The sequence below is a fragment of the Canis lupus genome, chromosome 16 (genome assembly GCF_003254725.2).
Source record: "Canis lupus dingo isolate Sandy chromosome 16, ASM325472v2, whole genome shotgun sequence".
Taxonomy (NCBI): Eukaryota; Metazoa; Chordata; class Mammalia; order Carnivora; family Canidae; genus Canis; species Canis lupus.
In genome coordinates this window covers 56,407,733-56,429,320 of record NC_064258.1, presented here as the reverse complement: position 1 = coordinate 56,429,320, position 21,588 = coordinate 56,407,733, and the positions used below count along the sequence as shown (strand labels likewise).

The window sequence follows — 21,588 nt, the reverse complement described above, 5'->3', positions numbered from 1 at the left end:
AGGAAAACTCCTTTCTTCATCCCCTTAATTCAGCAGAATGAACTTGTTTTATATAGCTGCTCTAGAAAAGAGAGTGGATTCACCGAATGTAAGAAATGAAATTGCAGATGAAAAATAAATATGGGATATGTAATTCAGTTTGATTATTTTTGTTGTATAATTCTATTGGTGCATGGAAATAGAAACAGATTTTCAGGGAGTTCGGTCATCAAGTGGAGAGGACTGTAGAATCTTGAACATTGTTGAATTAAAAACAAAAACATCATTTTGATCATTTAAAATATGTGGGTTCAAATAACAATAATAAATAAAAATACTGAAAGCTTGTTTATGAAATATTTTATCCTTCCAAAGTCAGGGAAGGATTTTCAAATGCTTTAGGAGAACTTCTGAAAATATTAGTCCATGTTAGAAACAAAGTCACATGCCAGAAGGGCTGCTTTTTGAATTTAAACTTATGATCTATCTTCTCCTAATAAATGTGTTTTTTTTATTTTTTATTTATTTTTTTATTTTTTTTTTAAATGTGTTTTTTTTTAAATTAATAAAATCCTGGAATATTTACTGAGGATTGTCAATAATTATTCCTTAAATTGGAAACTTGGAATTCTTAAAAAAGTATTTCATATGTTTATTATTGGGGTGGTGTTTAGTAGTTGGCCTCACTAAGATAATAACCCAGATTTCTCATCATTGCGAAACTTTTTTTTCTTAAAGAAGCATTTATGATTCATAAGATTGATTCAACATGACGACTCTATGGTACTTGGTATTTAAGACACATCTGCTTCAGATCTATGGAGTGCATAGTCACTGCATATGTTTTGTTTTGGCCATCTCTTCAAAGTGGTTTATTATCCACTGAGAGCCTAATGAATCTATAATAAATGTTCTTTTTATTGTGTCACTTGTAGGTACTGTGGTCTTTGGAAATGGGTCACTGGATTTCCGAGGAACCGTTTGAACTTTCTAACTACTTCCCTGCAGCTCCTGTAAGTCAGATGTTATTTTATTATGGTAAATACAACTTGGAATTTTCAGGAAATTATTATTTGCATCGATACAGACTCAAATTTTTATTAAGTCAAAACCAAGTATGCTCACAGTTAAAAACACATTTTATAGATCTTTCATAATACTTTTTCAATCTATTTGTGAGAGAAAATGTGGGAATGTGAGAATATTCTGCAAAAAAAATAATTCTGCAGAATGAAATCTTAAAGAATTTTAATTATGAAAGTCCTTGAGAAAAACAAAAAATGAAAAAGGACTAGATTCTTGAGGAGGTGGTATGATATCTTGTTTGCTGCTTTAAGAAATAAAGCTGTTACTGCTCATAAAGATAGAATTGATAGGTATAAAAGTCATGGCCTGCTAGCAACATGATACAGTCCTTATGTTCTGATACTTTTTCCAAAATCAGCTTCCAAAATCAACTTCAACTTTGCTGAATTTTAAATTTTAAATATTTCAAATGCTTAGTGGAGGTTCCAATTTCTTTTAAAGATTGATAATTAAATAGGTAATTTCAGGCTTACTTGGAAGCAGGATCGTGTAGATGTTGGCTTTCATTTTCAAAAAAGTTAACTGGTATGTGATACAATTTATTCTTTTGGAAGATCAATACCTGAAAGTGAAGTGGTGATTTTTATCTGTGACGGGGGCTGATGTTATCTGCTGTTTCATTATGTGTAGGACACTGCCCTTTATTACTGAGTTATCTAGATTGTGAGGTTGCTTTTGTTTTCATATTTAAGATTATTGGTTTGATTTTCTCTACACTTTATAAAGATTTTCTTAAGGAGAGAAAACATTCCTGTTGGCAAGACTCTGTTTGATATATCATGTAAGGAATTGGAGTGCAAAGACGCAAATCTCCCCTACTCTCTGTCATCAGAGAGTACATGTAATTCTATGTAACACATGAGGCTTGTCTTTGAAATGCATTTTACCTGTCTGTGTGGGCACATGGTATCAAGTATGTTGTTGCCAGTTTGTCCTATCATATCATTTCTCTATCTCAGTGTTTGCTGTGTGGTCATTGAGACATCACAGAAACAAGGTTTCTTTTGCAGTGGAGCTATCTTATTACCAGATAATGTTTAAACTTGACACCAAGCTGTGCTACCTCTGTTGAATTTATACACTATGCTTAACTGTAAAAAGAGAGACCCATTAAAAGATGGGGAGGTTCTTTACTTAACACATTCATTGAGGAAGTACAGCCAAGTGGTGGAGAAAGTGGTGTGCCTGACTCTTCCGGAGTCCATAAAATGACTTGAAACATGCAGCAAACGTAAGCGTTCTCAAATGAAGTTGGGGCGAGGGTGTATAGTGGTAAAGTAAATTACACAAGAAAAATGGAAATAACGAGAAAAACATAGTGGTAGAACAGTATAAAGTGAAGACAGACATGAGGTAAATGCTGGTTTCAAATTTGGCCCTCAGCTTCCTAGCAGCAGCTGACTCCAAGGCAAATATGTGAGAAATTACTTGCAAATTATAAAGTTTTACACAATGTATGTTAGTATTAATTGTACTATGAAAACTTCAAATGGAGTTAAAACTCTAGGGGTTTAAAGTTTTGCAGCCCTGAGCTTAAATTCATACTCTCAAGATTTTCTGTAAAGATTTGAATCTACTATAAGCATCAGATTTTGGTTTTGCACTCCAAAATGCGTTTCTTTTTCTTTTTTTTTTTTTTTTTTTAATTTGCTGATGGACACTTAAAAAAAAAATACTTTTAGGGGTAAATCTAGTCTGAGAAGTATAGGTTGTGTGTGCTTTAAATAGAAGGTTGTTTTTCAACCACAAACTAAACTATAGCTTACTTCCCTAAAATATATCTTACTAGAAGAAAAAATAAAAGACCTTTGTAATAGAATAGTGAGGAAAAGATGGTAAAGTCTCTTTGTTATAGAATTAAATGTATAATTTTCTTCATCATTAAAAAACAGATCTTTCCTTGTTATTAGCACAATCAAATCACAAAATCGTAAATATTATTGTAAAGGTTAAATGTAATTATCTAATAAGTTATATTTAATTACTAAAAATACCTTTATATTTAACAGCCAGGCAGAAAAAAAAATAGTACAATCTCCATATAAACTGAAAGAACACACATTTCTATAATTTCAGAGATCCTGGAAGTTTTCACCATTTAAACTTGGAATACATATTTGAGCATTCACTTAAATCTACGCTGTCAACACATTCGTAAATATGCTGATTTCAGGATGAAAGTTTAAAGCACCTAAGAGGAGGAGTGAAAATGCATTAACTATGTTTTTTCCTTCTCCAAATATTAAACTGCAAATAAGCACTTCCCAGAAAATCCCTGAATACATAATATATTTTTATGGCTTAGTGTTTTTTTTTTTCTTCCTTTCAGTTATGATAGTGATGCTGAATTCAGGACATATGGATATTTACACAATCCATAAACAGGACTGAGAAAAATGTAGCTCCAAGGTTATCTCTACTGTATAGCCTAAGTGTTCTGTTTTCCAGTTATTTACGGATGAACTCGACACAACATTCTTGGTTGTGACATCAGAGTCTGTAAATTGTCAGTCTTAAATTCGCAGGCTTAGGTTTATCTTGCCATAGGCGTTCTGCTGGGTCACAATACCAGGGCTGCGCTTGGGGCCTGCGTGGTGCAGGCCTGAGTGAGGAGGTCTGCGGGGCTCTCAGCTGGAGCGCGTGGATCCCGGTGCACCCGCGCACACGCCACCTGTTTGAGGTGGAAGAGACACTGACGCAGCCTGGGCTTTTCGAGCTTCGGGCTGAGGTCTTGGCACCCAGCACAGTCCGCTGCTCCTCCGGTGTGTGCAGGCACCTAGAAGTCCGCCGGTCGGATCATCATGGTTGTGCCCTTGAGCGAGTAGCCTGAGCCTTTCCAGTAGTACCACTTAATGCCGTTGAACTTATTTGTGTTCTGCCTCTGCGGGTAGTACATTCCGTTCAAGTTGGAGGGGCCGCATGCATCAAACCACCAGCCTGTGAAAGTAAGACGCAGAAGGAATTAGGAACTTGGTAACCCTAACTCCATCTCAGCATGGCCTTAGAAACACTTGACTAATCCTCCAGTCGCATTCCGTGCATTTTAAGTGGACTCATGCAAATATTCGTGCATAAAGAGTGTGCCGCACTGACAGATGAGCAGTAAGGTTTCCAGCCTTACCCAAGTTAAATCCTAGCTCCACATGGCAGAGGTTCTTACGGGCTGCTTTGCTCCCTTCCCCGCGTGAGTGTGGAAAGACCATCACCCATAGACGTGCATGGCACGTCTTCCCTGGTCCCGATGTGGTGACTACCAGAGTACGATGGAAGGCACGGATAAGTCATAACACTGAAGAATTCTTGGATGACTCTCAGTGGATTCCAACAACTTAGTGGGCCAGACTATTCAGCTTCCCTCCTCCTACCAGACATTTTTTTTTTTTAATGACTCCAAATTTTAACTACTCAGGGGAGCTAGATGAAAGAAAATCATCTTTAAGTCCTAGAGACAAAAAGGAGATTTAAAGCTATTGTGGTTTGTTCGGTAAAGTGAGGGAGCTGCCTGGTGCAGCAGCAGGGGCAGGGCGTGGGTCCCACAGCTACACCTAAATGGCCACACTTGGGGTTTTAATGCTCTTCCCTAGAAACAGGAGTGGGCCCCAAGCCCTGGTTTTCAGGGAAAAGGAATGATCTAGATCTACATAGTCTAAATAAATTTTAGAAACATTGTGTTGCAAGTACACATGCAGTATGATGCCATTTATGTAAGATTTTAGAATATGGGGGAAAAAACAACTGTTACTAATATCTGCATACCTAGTGAAATAAATAACTAATGTGAATAAGCCTGAATTCACTGGTCACCCCAGGGGCAGGTATTGACAGGACAGCTTCAGTTATATCTGTGTAGTTTTATTTCTTTAAACAAAAAAATATTTTAATGTAGTGATTATATTTATTATATTTACATATTGGACTGTGACCAATTATTTCATCCAGTTACAATTCATGACTTGAGCTGATTCACATTAATGTTCACTTGATAGGACATTTGTGCATGTTATTTAGAATCCTTCAAAATATTCAGGGATATTACGGATTTATAGATCCGTTCTGTTCTGGAGCCTGTTGGCTGACGTAACTATAGAATTTGCTGTCCGTGCAAAAATATAGCTGATCTGATCGTCAGGCTGGTTACCCTGGGCCCAGACCACGGGTTGGAACCTGATTTCCTTATGGTCAGGACGGCTCCACTTCTCTCTTGGGCTGTGTTTTTCTCCCCAGTCTCTTTCCCACTTCTACTCTCAGCCCTAAATCTTGATTTGAGTAAATAAATATATTGTTTCCTTGGTTATTAATGCATTTCTCCTACTCTCTTGAGTAGTTCATGACATATGGGTGGTCTGAAAACCACCGCCCTGTCGAGTGGACAGCTGGGCTCAGTGTGGGAATGGCAGATGGGAAAAAAGGATTTGGTACATTTGGTCCCCCCAGCCCACCCCTTTTCCCCTTATTGTTGACTTCAAAAAGGATGATTATGGTAGAATGAGGGAGATAGCAGCTTTTCCACAATCAATATAACAGGTTTCTCTCACTGAAATAATCATTGAAAAACTATGGCTGATAGAAACCCTGTGTTGCCAAGATAGATTATGTGGATACCTATAAATAAATTATCTAAAAAGCCATAGGACTGATTTTTTTGTAATGGATTCTAATTCTTTCAGTGTTATTTTAAAGACATGAAAATTACTGAGTTTCAAACTATTCTCATAAGTAAATCCTTTCTGTGGGCACCTGGGTGGCTCAGTGGCTGAGCGTCTGCCTTTGGCTCAGGTGGTGACCCCGGGGTCCTGGGATCGAGTCCCCACATTGGGCTCCCAACAGGGAGCCTCTTCTCCCTCTGTCTGTGTCTCTAGCTCTCTCTCTGTGTCTCATGAATAAATAAATGAATAAATAAATAAATAAATAAATAAATATCCTTTCTTTGACCGTAAATGATTAACTGGAATGTAAACACATGATAAGCTTAGATCTTGTTTATGTAGTTACCTTATATTTGTCAAATAAATTGACGACAGCTCTTACCTTTGTCTTTCCTGGGTGAGTAATGAATGAATTTTTGGTAATAGAATTTATGGCCTCTACAAATTAAACCCTGCTAACTTCCTGTTTGCCTTCACATTCAGTTTGTCCTGTCGGCAGAATTTTCGTTGCTGGTTTAAGTCTTTCAGTATTTTTAAGAACTCGCTTGATAGCATTTGTCAAGCTTTTTTTCTTGTCTCAGTCACAATTAACTAGTTCTGGCCGTTCAATTCTTAAACTTTTAGAAATTAGAAGGGTGGATTTTCTAGCAGTTGGTTCCTGTCCTTGAGCTCTTAAATGTTGCTGGATACTAATCTGGCCATTTTAAGTGACTGTTAAAATAGTCTCTTGCTTCTGGGTGTGGTTTCCATTTTTATTTTTTAAAGCAGTCTGATATGAAAGGTAGGGAGCAAGGAGAGCATGAGAATAAACACATTAATTTAAATTGGACAACTGTTTTAACTTGGCACACTTAAAAAAATCAGGTTAATTAGTATCTCTGTGTTTGTAAGTATTTGCTGTGTATAAATGAATCTCTAAAGAAAGAGAACGGCAAATTCCGTGTTTTGAACAGTGAGTTATTAATTAGAAACACTTTTGTGTTAATGAATCTAGGTCACTGTTTCAGTCGCTGTTTTGAATTTTAACCTTTTTAATAAAGTAAAATGAAATTAAAGCATGGCTCTGACATCTGCTACTCAACGTGCATAAGCTCAAGAGAGCTTGCTGGCTATCAGATGTTTCTCTCTGTGCCAGAGTGAGGTCCTGAAGAGACACAGTTGGCCTGCTGACAATTCTAGCTCAACATCACATTCTTAAGACTCAACAGTCTGAAAAAGTGAAAAACAAATCTCCCTACATCTAGTAAGTCTATTTATGAAATGTGGACATTGTCACCAATCACAAGTTCAAGTCCAAATGGCCAACCTTTCACTCTATGAAATTCTTCCTTGCCAAAACAAATAGGAAGAGAGAAAAGTCATCCCACCTCCTGTGAGCATTTGTGAACATTTGCAAATACATTTGTCGTTGTCTGCATCCTTTGTGCTAAAATCATTTCCTGGTTGGCTTATGCTGCTTATTTTGCCGGCCGTCCCTGTAAGTCCTTTAAGGTGAATCCTGCAAGCATGCAAAGAAAAAAAGAAAAGAAAAGAACGTAATTGGCTTGGGCTGTTGATTTACCGTAGTGGAAAATTTTTTATAATGAAGAATTCCATTCTGCAGATACGCGTTCTGTACTGGTTGGTGTACTAATGCACACTCCCGACAAAATATTTTTGTACTGGTATAAACAGGAACCAACTTATCATCAAATCCTTAGGCAATGAGGAATGTTTTCGTGAAATCTTCAGCTCATCTCACTTACACAAGCATTAGCAGGGGCTTCAGGGCCCTTTCATTTATTTCCCTGCTGTTTTCAGATAAACAGAAGAGGGGAAAATACAATGTGAAAGCATCCTCTTTCCAGGTCTCCCGGCATCATCCATACAGAAATGAGAGCCCTGAGAAGATGAGACAACTTCAGGCATCATTATTTTCAGTGGAGTGGTAGGGATGGGAAGCCTTGTAGGCACAGAAGGATCATTGAATTTGGAATAGAAATCTATAGAACTGTATAGAAAATACATCCTCATTTCTATATGCTATTGTAATAAACTTGCTGGATATTGAGAAAGGAATAAACGTAATGTTAAGTTAGACACCAGATAATAGCCCGTACTTTTAGAAGATTGCCAAAATCTGGCTTGCATCAGTGATCTGGGTGCCAAGGAGAGAGGTAGAAGGGAAAGAGAAAGTGTGTTAACACTGCTTCAAGAAGGCCCATTGGCAGATTGGCACAGTACAGCCCAGAGGAGGGTTTTTCACAGGCCCGTGTGTGGCTGTGTAGGATGTGATGTTACCGTGTTGGCAATGGAGGATGGTAGTGGGCGAGCCCAGCTGGTTGAGTCTTCGTGACCTGGGGATCCTATAAAACAAAACCCTGCAACGTCTGAGGGAGAATTTTACCTCAGGTCCCCAAAATGATACTCTTCTCTTGCTGACCACTTCCTTGAAATGATTATATAAATTCCAGGCATCCGTATTGGAACAGAGGGTAGGGAAGAGAGGGAAGGTTCGCTGGGGACTGTCTCTAACCAGACTGTGCCAGGCACTTTCATGGATGTGTTCGTGGAGCGCATGCACCAGCCTTGAGAGGCAGGCATTCCTCCTGTTTTTATATATCAAATTGTTGAGATTTGAGATAGATGAATCCGGTGCAAATTCTAGCTCTACCACACTCCTAACTCCTGTGTGTTATGGTTCTACCCTGGTAGACACTTACCAGGAATGTTTGTTTATTGAGAGAATGGTTCTGAAAAGATGGGAGTACAGAGCATGCCAAGAGGAGTTCCATAAATTTTTGGTTCTAAGGCTACTTTAGCGTTACTGACATAGATTTAAGATTGTTTTTAGTATTGTAGCTCTAGAACCCCCATCATAAGGCATCATAAATTTCTGAATTTCAGTGTTCTCAACGTTTCAAAAACGACCCTGGCCCCTAGCACAGTCTCTCATTACCTGCTGCAAAACATTTATATTCATTCTACTCATCTTTGGGATTTTGAAACGCTTTGGTTTCTTTCCAGGCCCTTCTCGTTAATCATAGATAGCATCCAGATAAACCACTCTACTTGTCCTTCCCCCTTTCCAGCCTCTTCTCTCCTTTACAACAATGTCAGTTCTCATGGGACTCATTAAACCTCCATGAAGGCGAGCAGAATCAGAGAGAACGCCATCTTTTCTTTGTGTTTCTGAGAAGGGCTGTATCATTTTTAGATCCTTCTATTATATGGCCCCCTGGTTTATAGTGGGTTTCTTTTAAATTTGGTTCTTAAGAATAACCACATCCTTGAAATTGCTTTACGTTGGTTATCAGTTGACTTTATAGAGGAGTGGAGTGAAAGAAACAATGCCAGCATTGAATAATGAAATCTGAACATTTGTATAGAGCTGCCACCAGTCTTTAAGGTTTAATATAGTATCAAATAGTTTTTAGTTTTAGTAAAAAAAAAAAAATAAATAAAAAATAAAAAAAAATTCTGTCGATGCATTTATCCTTTCCCTTTGACATTTATTTTTTGGTTTTCCAGCATTTGGGGAACATTTCTTTTGGGGAAAAAACTCAACTCCATGGCTACAAACAGTGGCATTCTGAGACCCCTGTGTATTGCTCAGCCATGTCACCGCCTGCTTGTCACCACCATGTTTTTCTGGGACAATCATTGTTTCGATGTAGTATCTGCCCTACGCTGCCAAGTAAATTAAACTGAGCTTTAAATGAATGTGTGCTTTTTTAAATGGCATATCCCAAAACTGATCGCATTTCTAAAGGAAGTATCTGTTAAAAACTATCTCAGTTTAAAACATTTTTATAATGTCAGCATACAAGGGTAATGACCCATTTTGTAAAATCTCCTTATATAAACAGTCTAATCCTTAATTTTTGTGTTTCTTGCTTTCTTTCTTTCCTTCTTCTTCTTCTTTTTTTTTTTTTTTTTAATTCCTCTGTTGTAGATTCCTAACTGTTGCCAGTTGAAACAATATTTAGCTTGGAGGTAAAACAATGACCAACCACTCGTGTCTAAAAAATTCATTGAAGTTTTGATCTCTTTGGAGTCAACTTGGAGCTGCAGGGAGGCCCAAACATCTATCTTTTCATTCATCTGCGTCCTTCTCTCTTCAAGGGAGCCCTGCTCTTTCTGTGATGAGAACCGATGGGCTCTGTCTCACTGACTTTTCAGAAGTCATGTCATTACTTGTTGTACTGTCTCATTACCTGTCTTCAAAACTTTCAAAATTTTGACCCTCCCGTTTATAAAGCAGTAGCTGTTTTTCTGTGCTCTTCATTGTAGATTCCACCCCAAAGAAGCCAGCTCAGGGACTTGGAAATCATGCGTATTTTCTAAGCTGTTCAGTTTGGATTTTCTGTGGTGCAGAGGGGCTGAATTGGGCATGAATGACATGTAGGTGGGACTCGAGGCCCCACAAGGACTGTTTCCTGCGATGTTCGGTGGAACTTTATTTCTGACTCGAGTGTAGATGTTTTCATGATGTGCATGCCTGTGCTCTTCAGACTCCTGCAGGCCTGTGTTGGTGATTGAACAATTCTTCAGTGCCTCCTGAGACCAATTCCTGCGGTGCCACCTGGCACACGATCTCACTGTTCTCCCTGCGGCGTCGCACATGGGTTTCCAAGTACCTCTGTCCGTGATACCACGCGCAGGTAGGTGCTTTTACCCTACCTGCCGTGAGGTCACTCGTCAGGCACCGGTCTCTCAATGCCTGTGCTGCTCTCCGCCTCTACTCTCACGGTGCTTTATAGCCAGAAACTAAATTCTGAGTCAAGGATGCCCATGCTTTTCTTGGAACATTCAGGATAAGCGCCGCCAAATGCGTGGGGCAAGACAAACACTAAGGGAGTGCTGTGACTCGGCTGTTGTTTCTATGGTGGAAAGTAAAGGAGTTGCATGACTAACCCACCTAAGTCTGCCACTTTTAGACTTGGTAACTCACCCTGATTTGGGGATGGAACTTGACAATTGAGTGTGCTTTAACTGCAGAAAGATAGATTTAACTGTTAAAACCTTCTGAAAGAAAACCGTCTAGTCACAGATATACCCTCCATTGTGACATCGGCATGACTTTTTATAATATGGACACAACCTTTACATGTTCTACAAATACTTGTTGAATGCCTGTTATGTGCCAGGCTTTGAGGATACAAGACAGAGACAGCAAACAAGATGCTGTCCTCGTGAAGTTCCCCTCATATGGTTAAAACCAAAGTTAGAATCTTCAGACTAGAGGAGCTTCCCGAAAGGCAACATGGAATGCTGAGGAACGAGAGGTTTCCTCCGTTTAAGGTATCCTCACAGTACTTCTGATCCTGGTCGATGCAGTGGGGCTCTGACTTTCTGGAATGCTCACCCAGCAAATCTATTAATGTTTTCCAGTTACACACAACTCACCTGTAATTGAGTTCTTCACCGGAGAGATAGAAATGTTCATACAGCGAGTACGCCTCGTTTCCCTCCCAGTCCTTAAGGTGTATTTTAAGCACATATGGCTGTTGATTGGTCACTTGGAAAACAAACTCATTTCCCAGCCAGTGTTCGCCAGAAGGGTTCCCAAATCCCTATAATCCAAGTTGTAAAATTCAATCACCTCATTTATTTTTTTTCTTCACTTATTTGAAATCAATAGTCAATCAGTTTAAATACTTCCCTGTTCTCTGAAAGTTTGAGGTGTTCTATATAAGAAAGTAGATTTTTCCAAAGGTCAGTTTTTTTAAAAAAAGACAAGCTTCTACTGGAAGAAAATTAGTACTAGAGTAATTAGAACTACTTGGGGAAATCACCAATAGAAACATGAGTGTAAACAGCTCAGTTTATTGACATGTGAAGCTCTGTGAAACTGTTGGCTTACCGAAAAACGCTGAGCCTGCCATTAAAAATAAGCCTCACACTTGCATGCCTCTGTTTTGATATATAGTTTACTTTACATTGACAGGGTCATTCGTTAGTGGGGAGACTGAAACAACAGTTAAAAGGAACGTTTTGATAACAAAAATTGTCAACAGTCATTGGTTAGTTTTGGATTTGTGGTGCAGGGCCTGCAGATCTTGAAAGTTAGTTTTCAGAAAGAAAATTATTTTCAGATGGCTTAAAGAATATTCATACCACTTTATATTCTTTCCAAGTCCTCTGAAAATCAACACTGCCATCTTCACGCCGCTGAATGACCGTCCACCCACCTCCAGAGGTTTCCATGTCGCAGTATGCCTGCCAATGGGAAGTGCACAATTACTGCGTGGGAAACACCAGTGACTCAGGTCTGCATCTGAACTCACAGAAACAAGACACATGTGGATACCTATAATATGACTTGTGCTGATAGGGTTCCCCAGGGTAAATCTTTGTGGTCCTCCAAGAAGCAGATGGTTTTAAATAAATTGAAAACCAGGAGTTTAAAATGATGATGAAAAATAAACAGTAATATAACACGATTTCAGCATCGATGAGAATATGACTTTCTTGTCATCGTCTCTTCTAGGCTAAAGACCCACCCCAATCGCTGACCCAAAAATCGCTGTTTCTTAGAGATTTATTGCAATTGGGACATCTTGGTGGATTGGTTCCAAACCTCATCTCCAACCTGCAAAAATCTACCAGCTGGTGTTCACAACTCTAGAGACCTTTATGATAGTTGTCAGTCCCTATCAACTCCATAGAGAGTTGGGTAGAAAGAGTACTTTTGCACTGTAGGGTTTCCAAGACTCCTGTTATGTTATGCTGTGGGGTTACGAGGTTCTTCCACGTGGGATAAAAGTCAGATTTCTCGGTTCGACCTTCAGTGTGAGAGATCTGAGGCTCCTGTGTACCCAGGGTGGTGTATGTGACCTGAGTGTCTCCTGGTAGCTCTACCCCTCAGATCATGACTTCAAGCTTCTTTGCACTTTGCTCACTGCCCATGGTATTTCTCTTCCTAGCTCTTTTTAGTTTTTGCTTTCAAACTGGCTTGGTGGGTTTAAACTTTGTTCAGAACACAGAATTCTGTCTTGGGCCAGGAGCATGCATGCTCACTTTCCACTCAGCTGGAGTTTTATTATGAAATTAGAAACTCCTGCAAATAAGATTACATAAATAGTTTTAAATAATGAGATTAGAGTAGAACAAAAAATTCTTCCAGAAAGTTCAGATAAATTTTCCTATGGCATACAAGGTATTAAATACGAAAGTTATCATTCAAAACCAATTAGAAATAGTCTTCCTTGGCTGTCTTCCTCAGTCTTTTTTTGGGAAATAATGGAGAAAATTTTGGCAGAGTAAGTTTAAATGTGAACTCTTCTGCATTTGCGAGTTAAAATCTTCAACAATGGGGGATAAAAGAGAAGCAAGAGCATACCTAGACCTAGTGTTTCATTTTCAATGCCTTGCCTGATGTCTCATTGCTAACGGGACAGAGAGCTGCCCTTGGAACCCAGAACCCTCTTCTCCAGCAGATTTCTCTCCACTGCTCTTCCCATCTCTCTCCACAAAGGTCCCTTGGCCCATATTGCTTTCCCTGATGATCCTCACATTTGGGAGCACATGTTCCATTAAAGAAGATTGCGTTTCTTAAGGATAAAATGATTTCCCCATTTTAAATTAACCAGACAAATAATATTGACCTGCCTAAGGTGACCCCTTATTATCTCCCTGCGTTGATATTATTATTATTATTAATTATCTTGCTATCATTGCTGCGCACCACTCTGTTCCAAGTACTGCACTGGGTACCCTGCATATATTATCAGTAATCCTGAAGCACTTCTGCTGTGATAGTGTAATTTTGCATTTCTGAAAGGAGAAAAGATTTAGTGAAAAGATTCAGTAAAGTTAATTTGACCAGAGTCATTCAGCTGTTAGGTGGAATACAGGACTCGAGTAAGGTCTCATTCTGTACCTTTTAAAAAAAAAAATAAAAAAAAAAAAAAAAAAAAACCATAGTAGACTGCCAGAAACAAAGAAACTTGACCCTTTTGTTAATAGGCCAGAACTGCCCTCAACGCGGCTCCAACTTGAAATCAGTTCATGAATAATACTGCCTCTTATTTGCCTGTGGTCCACCCAATGATCAGTACTGCTCACTTCTCTCAGTATGTCTCCTAAAAGAAAATTAGTTTAGTAAACTAGCTGAGTAAGCTATACTGGCTTGAGGAGTTATGTGTGTACAGACAAGTTACTTCCTCTGTATCCTAAATGGCATGCTGGTGGGTGGAAAGACCGGATATGGTTTTTAGCGAGCCTATCCTTGTTCCCAGAATATTTGATTTTTTGCTGTCAACATCACCATCATCGAGTATCATGAACACTTAAATCAGAGAAGTGGTTTGTCTTGGTGTGAAAATCTGAGTCCAGACTGGACATTTCCACCGCCCATGTGAAAATGGGTTGAGCTGCACTATTCCCTAACTCCACCAGGGACAAGGAGGAGATGATTAGGACGTTTCCTTAATGTCTCTTTGTTCCTCTTAAAAAGAAAAAAGAACAAAGAGTTCATAGAAACTAAAGTATCATGGTTAACTGAGTCGTGAAACTTTCAGAGGAAGATAGTGTTCAAAGAGAGTTGTCCACGTAGCCAGAGGGCACTGAGTGAAAATGATGAAATGGATTATCTCAGGATCAGGAAAGCAGACTTCCTCAGAGAATGCCCAAGACCTCACCGCTCCAGCTACGACCAACCCCAGGGCAGCTAATGCTTTTGTTAGCACACTATTGCATGGTTCAGGGACCTGATAGCTTGCTCTCTAAAACTTGAAGTCTTTTAGTGGATGATGCTTGATTTAAGTGTCATGCTTCGGCTCTGAGGCCATGGTGAATGGCTGATGAAACAGTAATGACACAGATAAACACCAGGAGACAGATACCCTGTGAAATTTAGGGAAATGAAATTATTACATCTCTGACCAGCAGAAACAAACTCAAATGCCCTTGATGCAGTTTTTGTTTTTATCTTTTGCAGAAACATAATGATTTTTTCAAAAATAAAGTTGAAATACGTAAGCCCCTTTGGAAAAGGTCAGCCCAAAGATGTCTTGAACGCACTTTTCCTGAGTTAGATGAAACAGGGCAAAGATGGCTGCAGAGATGTCATGCAGAGAAGCCATCTCATAGTCCTTGGGGGCAGTCAAAATGGTAAACAGTTCACAGTTATCAATAGCTGGTTAAGTAGTAAGACCTGTCCTAAGAGCTGATGGCCATGGTCACCTCAAAATCGCTCTGTCAGACTGTGGTGACTTCATCGTGTTACAGATTAGGAAACTGAGGCCTCACACAGGGTAAATGATGGGCCTCAGAGGCACAAATTGGCAGAGCCAGAATTTAAACGCCCGTCTCTCAGGCTTTCTCTCCCTTGATCAGATGGTGAATTCCAGGGTCTCAAGTCTGGAAGGAAATCTAGAAATCACTTAATCTGGACCATTTATTTTAGAGATGAGAAACTTGAGGTTTGGTAGGATTGTTGTTCCCCGCTGTGCACATGAGTTATTTTTACTGCAAATGTTTAAAAGAAACATAAATCCTAAGGTTGCCAACCATGACCGGAGATTCACGTTGACCCACAATGCTCTACATTTTCCTCTTGCTGTAGAACATTTCAGAGGCCATTGGCTTTGACATGGGGCTCTGGGGTGGGAGCATTGCACTGAGTCACGGAAACATTTATAGAGCAGTTGGTTGGTGCTGTGTGATCGGCGATTGCCCTCTGGATTTGCAAAAACATTCACACTGCGCTGATATCCTCTCTCCTCCTCCTGTCGCCACTCCTGTCCCCATTTCTTTGGGCCAAGAAGAGACCAACATCTGGTGACAGATAGTAGTATCCGAAGGATTGTTATGAAAACCAGATTGCAAAGGGATTGAGAGTCTTCATACAGGATCTGTTCATTATTTTCTCATCTGTAGCAGACTATTTATGTTTTTTTTTTTTTTCCTCCCCACTAATGCATTGCTTCTAGGGCACTCAGGGACATTAACTGATTTCCAAGGTTGATTTAAAGCAGCATGAATGAATTAGAAGGGTTTTCTTTGGAAAGTATTGTCTTGAATAGCACAATATTTATCTTTTAAATTCATAATCAAAGTATATGTTACTGTTTCAAATTCTATGTCCCTAAACCCTTAATGCTTAGGTTTTGAAAGTGCTTTTTCTTATTAGCATTTTAAATACTGAGGATCTTACTGAGTTCAAAGAGATAATAGTTCCAGGAACCTCTAAAATTTCCATTTTTATATAGTATCGATGGCCTTTTCTGTAATTGTTTACATTGGTTTAACTTGTAACAGTTACAGTTAGATGCAGACATATTTGTAAACAGTTAATATAAATACAGTCCTCTGATAATTATATAACACTTCACACTGAATCTCCTGTATTATTTTACCTTCTCAAACCTCTGTGAGAAGCCACATTGAAATATTCCCTGGGGGGTGTGATTCCCCCCCCCCCCACCCCTCATCTAATGCTCAGGGTCTCCCAGAGCAACTTCAGGAGCCGTGCTCACTGAGTAATCCAAAATACTAAGGCAAGTTCTGGCTGTTGATTCACTTTCCCCAAAGTAATTGAGCTTATGCCTTGAAATAAACTCCAAATACTTGAGGAGAAAATGAGCCTCTCTCTTTGACGGTATGTTTTAAGGTATGTTTTAAGTCTTCCAGCCTATGTTAGGTGGGGTAAGAGTAGCAAACCCCAGCGATCCTCATGGGGTGACCTGCAGACTCCTGGGGGGTCCCTGAGGCCCTCGCTGCCAGCCACAGGGCTGACACTGTTTCCTTAGTGTCACTGTAATGACACTAAGACGTTTTTGGCCTTCGACACTGTGACAGCATCCACACCGTTGGTACAGAACCTCCGGTGGGGGGACCTGCCAGCACCTCAATGAATCAAGGGAATGGAGCATGTTATATTTGAGTCACTATATGCTTCAGCCACACCCTCGCAACTGGGAAAAAAAATAAGTCAATTTCGCTTTGGGACATCCTTGACAAAGCAGGAAAAATCATTAATTGTATTGAGTCTCTACTGCTGAGTACGTGCCCTCTTACAAGCTATCTAATGAAATGTGAACTGTCTATAAATCACTTTTGCAAAACAGGGTACCATGGTTGTGTCAGAGAAAAACTTTTTTGTGGCTGTTTTAGTTGTGAGCTAAATGAGACTTTTTTTTTTTTTTTTTTTTTTTGGTGGAATTACCAATGCTACTTGAAATAACAATTGAAAAACAAACTAGTTGTTTATTTGAACTCTAGTATTCGGAGAATGTTTTCTTTAAAAGTAATGAAATGAATGACACTTGAGGGAAAACGATGGACAGTATGATTAAGTTAAATGCAAGGAGAAGAGGAATTAGATGTCTTCTGATGATAAGATAGAAATCTCTACATCATTGACATGCCCAGTCAGTATCTGTGTGCAGTGGCTAGACTTGGAGTCCTTGGCAAGTACTCCGTGTGGGGTAGACGCTTGGTACATGTTTGTTGCTTTGCTTTGCATGAAGTTGGGAAAGGTCTGGGTGTGTAAACTACAATGTGGTTCCTCTGCTTCTAAAATAGTGTGTTTACAGCCAGAAAGTTGAAACCAGGACACTAACCACCATACCTTTATCTCCTCTGTGGAATTAGGGAATGTTAGCGTATAGATGCCATTGGTTGTCAGTCCTGACTTGAATACTTCTGCACAGTCTCTGTAAATGATCTGCTCTTCCTTAGCAACAAAGGTGTCCTTAGGTGCTTTAAAAAAAAATAGGAAAGCATTTAAAGAGAGTTCATGGAAAGATACAAGTTTATTATTTTGAAATGCACTTAAGTTTTATTACATTTGAATTCTTATAATAAGTAAAAAGGACACATCAGTTTTTATCCTTTCCAAAAACATTACTCCTTTAGTCTGTTCTGCATTAGTTCTCAAAGATTATCACCAGTAATCCATACTTCTTTTTTTTACCATCAACATGTAATGCAAGTACTTTGCAATTAGCCATAGTAAACAATTACTTAAAAAAAAAATCTTCCACCTTGACTAGAATCACATACAGTTATTGCAAAAGAACAACAACAAATAAAGAACGTACAGTGTCCCCTCTACAGTGGCTGCGGGGCATATCCCGTCAGCCATGATCCTATCCAGGCTGTGGATGTGTTTTCTCCTTTTTTTAAAAAGTCAGTATCTGAGGTCAAGTCTTGATACATTTCTTTAGACTATTGGGTAAGGACCTTAAGTATTCTTTGTATTTTAAGCAACCGTCCCATTATAGTTTGTGTTCAAGAGGAGCCATTAATTTATCTTTGTCTTTGAAATTCTAAATCTAAAAATCCTTCAAATTTTTACTCTGCTGTCAACATTTAGATTTCCCAATCCTTTTTACCATAAAAAAGTGTGTGTGTGTGTGTGTGTGTGTGTGTGTGTGTGTGTGTGTTCTTGCAGGTATTTGTATTCATTCTGGAGACGCACCAGAGCATAGGCATATAGCACAAATGTGTGGGTAGGTATAACAAGTGGACAGAGGTTCTATCTTCACATCACCTTGAGACATATGGGAAAAGGAAACCCTTTTCTGTTACCCTCTCTCCTGTGCCGTTTTTTTTCTGCCGAGATTTGAGCTGCATGATTTTCTCTACTTTGGCTCACCAGAGCTAACACCTCACATTATCTCGTTCCCACTAGATGTCAGATGATTGCCTTTTCCTTCTCTATGGATGTGAAAAAGTACTTTTTTCTAAATGATAAGAGAGTGAATCTCCAGTTGGAAGGCAGGTATTGGCAACTGGCCCTCTGGTGTCAATCCTGCCACTTATCATCAAGAATGGGTGATTTTTATTCATTTCCTTGTCTAAGTGTTTCTGTTAAAATTGGGATAACTGCATGACTCGAGGGTGATGTGAAAATGTACTATTTTTTTGTGAAAATGAAGAATATCTTCACGTGATTCATATGTAAATGTATCTATGTCAAAAGAATCGAGTTTTAAAGGACATTAGGAAATAAATCATAGTAAGAACTAGAATCAATTCGTTTTAGAAAAAGAAAACATAAAATGGAAATCCCACATAGATTATATACCACATTTCTAAGTAATGACTGAAGATGCCTCTCTTCCTCCCTCTCAAATCCAAGAGAAATTGAAAGGTAAAACAGTAATAAAGTAGGCACAATATATCTAAGGATGAGCTGAGAGAAGGGAACCGACATCCACGTTGTCATGAATGGCAAGATTTAATTATTTTTAATGGCTGAATAATATTCCATTGTATATATGTATATGTATACTTTTATATATATTTCACATCTTCTTTATTTATTCATCTATCTATAGACACTTGGCAGCTTCCTTAATCTGGCTTTTGTGAATAATGCTGCAGTAAACATAGAGGTGCATATATCTTTTTGGATTAGTGCTTTTGCATTCTTTGGGTAAATAATCAGGAGTAGAATCACTTCCTCCTTTTTAATTGGTTCTGTGTTGAGACCCTATAAAGCTTTTGTATGAAACATGTAAGAGAAATAGTCCTTTTCTGAACGATAACATTTTTTTTTTTAGAAATTTGAGAATTTCACTTACTAATTAGTGGCAATGAAAATGGAAGAAAAATGATATGTAAACTTGACTTACATTTTGATGGTGATATCATAGTCAATAAACTATGAACTGTCTCCATCAGATCATGTTGCTGCTTCTGGAGAACCGAATTATTCACTGTGGCGGTCACTAACTGTTTTTCTAGTTCTTCAATGATGGAGTTTTGCTTGGATACTAACACCTGGAGCTGATCTTTCTCTTCTTTTATTGACCGTAGTTGAACTATATGCTTGTCTTCCATGTCTAGTACTTTCTTTTCCAGGAAACTTGTAAAGGGAAATAATTATTAGTTTAGTGAAGGGTTTTCTGATTGCTTTGTAGACATTGAGTCAGTTTCATAATTCTTATGTAATTTTTAATATTTATTGAATTTCTGTTTCTCCAAGACACTCTGTGAAAATGTTAAAGGAGTGGCCACAGCCTTCAAGAAGCTCTCAAACTTGCCAAGAACAGTAGATAAATAGGTATGACATAGATATGAGTATAGAATTTGCTGGTAAAAATTAAGGCTTGTAATTAGGAGTTATCACATGGAGTGCCCTTGAAGACTGTGGTTTTGCTGTAGGAGACTGTGGGCAAAGAGAAGGCAGCCTCAGTGTTGGGAACACACTTGGGCAGGTGGAAAGATGAGTGGAAAACCCAGGCTGAGAGCCTCATATCTATGCATGAATCCCTATGTAACCTGTGTCATAGATGCATAAAGTTTTTCTATTTTCTACCTAAAATCATTTCTAGTACAAGCGCGTACAGGCAATACACTTTGGAAGCACCCTGTGATGCTTGACCTAGACAACGTAAAAAAGGGACATTTTTAAATTATTAATCTATACTGTCTTCAAAGTGACATTGCTGAAATTTGTTATCCAGCTGTCTTTCATGGTCTCTAATATTCTGTGAGGAGGCATAAAAGAAAGATGGGTTGATCCCATGGTCCAGTGTGTGAACACTCCAGAAGGGATATTTATTTAAAAAAAAAAAAAAAAGTTTCTCTCAAACCTATACCAGTATAGCTCCAGAGGGTAGTTGGATCTTGATCTAAAATAGTTAACATTAAGATTAAATACAAACATGTATTGGAGAGTTTAGCTCAGGATCAGGTCACCCCAAAGCATGCTGGCTCTGAGAGCAGCACCATGTGATGAGTATAGAAGCACATAGCATTGCATTTAAAGCTATAAGGAGTCTCAGATCATACATATTCTAGGGCATCATTTTGCAAAATGCAGATTGGGACCCATTACTGGCTTGGGAAATCCATTTAATGAGTGACAACATTTTTTTAAATGAGAGAAAATTAATTAAATAGGGTAAAATAAATGAAATATGGGTGTAAGTTCATAGCAAGGACTTGGCACATTGTAACAAATACCATGATCGAGAGTGATGAGTGGTGGAAGAAAGGAGATGGAGCGGCATGGGGTATGCACACATTGTTTGACAGCTCACTCGTTAGCATGGCACTTGATTTTCTGATACAGGATAATCAATTTGATCAGCACCATAAAAGTTGAACTTAGGTGCAGGTTATCTTTTTATTAACATAGGTCATGGTCAGTTGAGAAGTGTGAGGAAGTATCCTGTATGGGCAGAAATAACTAAGGTTCTTCAGAAGGGAAGAGTATCAATGTAGTACTTTTCCATAATAATAATCTCTGTAACAATAATCACAATTTAATTGAACTGGTACAAGTAGCCCTTAAATGAATCATTTATTTTTAAAAGGAAAAAAAAAAAAGAATGATAAGATGAAAAGCGCATAGTAATTTTCACCTTCTGCTGGTGAACCTAAAAATGTTAAAGTGTCAATTTTTAGAAAAACATGGACCCTAATAAGTACTCTGATTTCATTGGAAACTATTCTGTAATGAAAACAGTTGCACTTTGGGGGAAATATTGAAGGTAATTTAAAGGTATAGTTTGTCACATGTGCAAAACATTCACATATATGTTTACTGATGTCCTTGCAAATGAAACCCTAGGCTAGTCACAATGTAAGGCACCTGAAAACACAGTAGGCCAAAGTCACTGAGGGATGAAAAAATCATCTGTACAGTTTTCACATTTTTATTTATTTACACACATTGATGGAAATCTTGTTATCGTCACTTCATTTCATATTTGTGAAAAGGAGATTGTGGCTTCTGCAGCTGCTAAAAAGACTATTCTTCCTGCAGGTATAGATTTGTTATGTGTGGTTTTTAGGACAAGGCCATTGATAAAAAGCTATCCCTTTCAGGGTCTGTACTTTGGCAGGTCATTCAGAAACAGTCCATTTACAACTCTAGTGTCTGAGTGAGATATTTGCCATTCAAGTTGACCCACACTGCTGTTGTAAGTTACGT

At 38.6% G+C, this 21,588-nt stretch overlaps 2 protein-coding genes across 13 annotated transcripts in view; one reads left to right on the top strand and one right to left on the bottom strand.

Annotated features, from left to right (window-relative positions):
• Positions 1-21,588, top strand: part of MCPH1 (microcephalin 1) — a 233,475-nt gene that overhangs the window by 105,464 nt on the left and 106,423 nt on the right. For 8 of the 12 annotated variants that reach the window (XM_049095296.1, XM_025445645.3, XM_025445646.3 and 5 more), the window contains one exon: positions 915-992. In XM_049095296.1, the coding sequence (XP_048951253.1) occupies positions 915-992 (78 nt within the window). Of the gene's footprint in view, positions 1-914; positions 993-10,204; positions 10,355-11,830; positions 13,614-21,588 lie in introns of those variants that run through there. The other 4 variants (XM_049095293.1, XM_025445647.3, XR_007402838.1 and 1 more) reach the window with 3 other exon arrangements.
• Positions 3,864-21,588, bottom strand: part of ANGPT2 (angiopoietin 2) — a 53,033-nt gene continuing 35,308 nt past the window's right edge. The window contains exons 4-7 of the mRNA XM_049095297.1: positions 19,280-19,512; positions 17,269-17,399; positions 7,079-7,209; positions 3,864-4,002 (exon numbers count right to left, since the gene is read on the bottom strand). Of these exons, the coding sequence (XP_048951254.1) occupies positions 7,198-7,209; positions 17,269-17,399; positions 19,280-19,512 (376 nt within the window). The 3' untranslated portion in view covers positions 3,864-4,002; positions 7,079-7,197. The remainder of the gene's footprint in view (positions 4,003-7,078; positions 7,210-17,268; positions 17,400-19,279; positions 19,513-21,588) is intronic.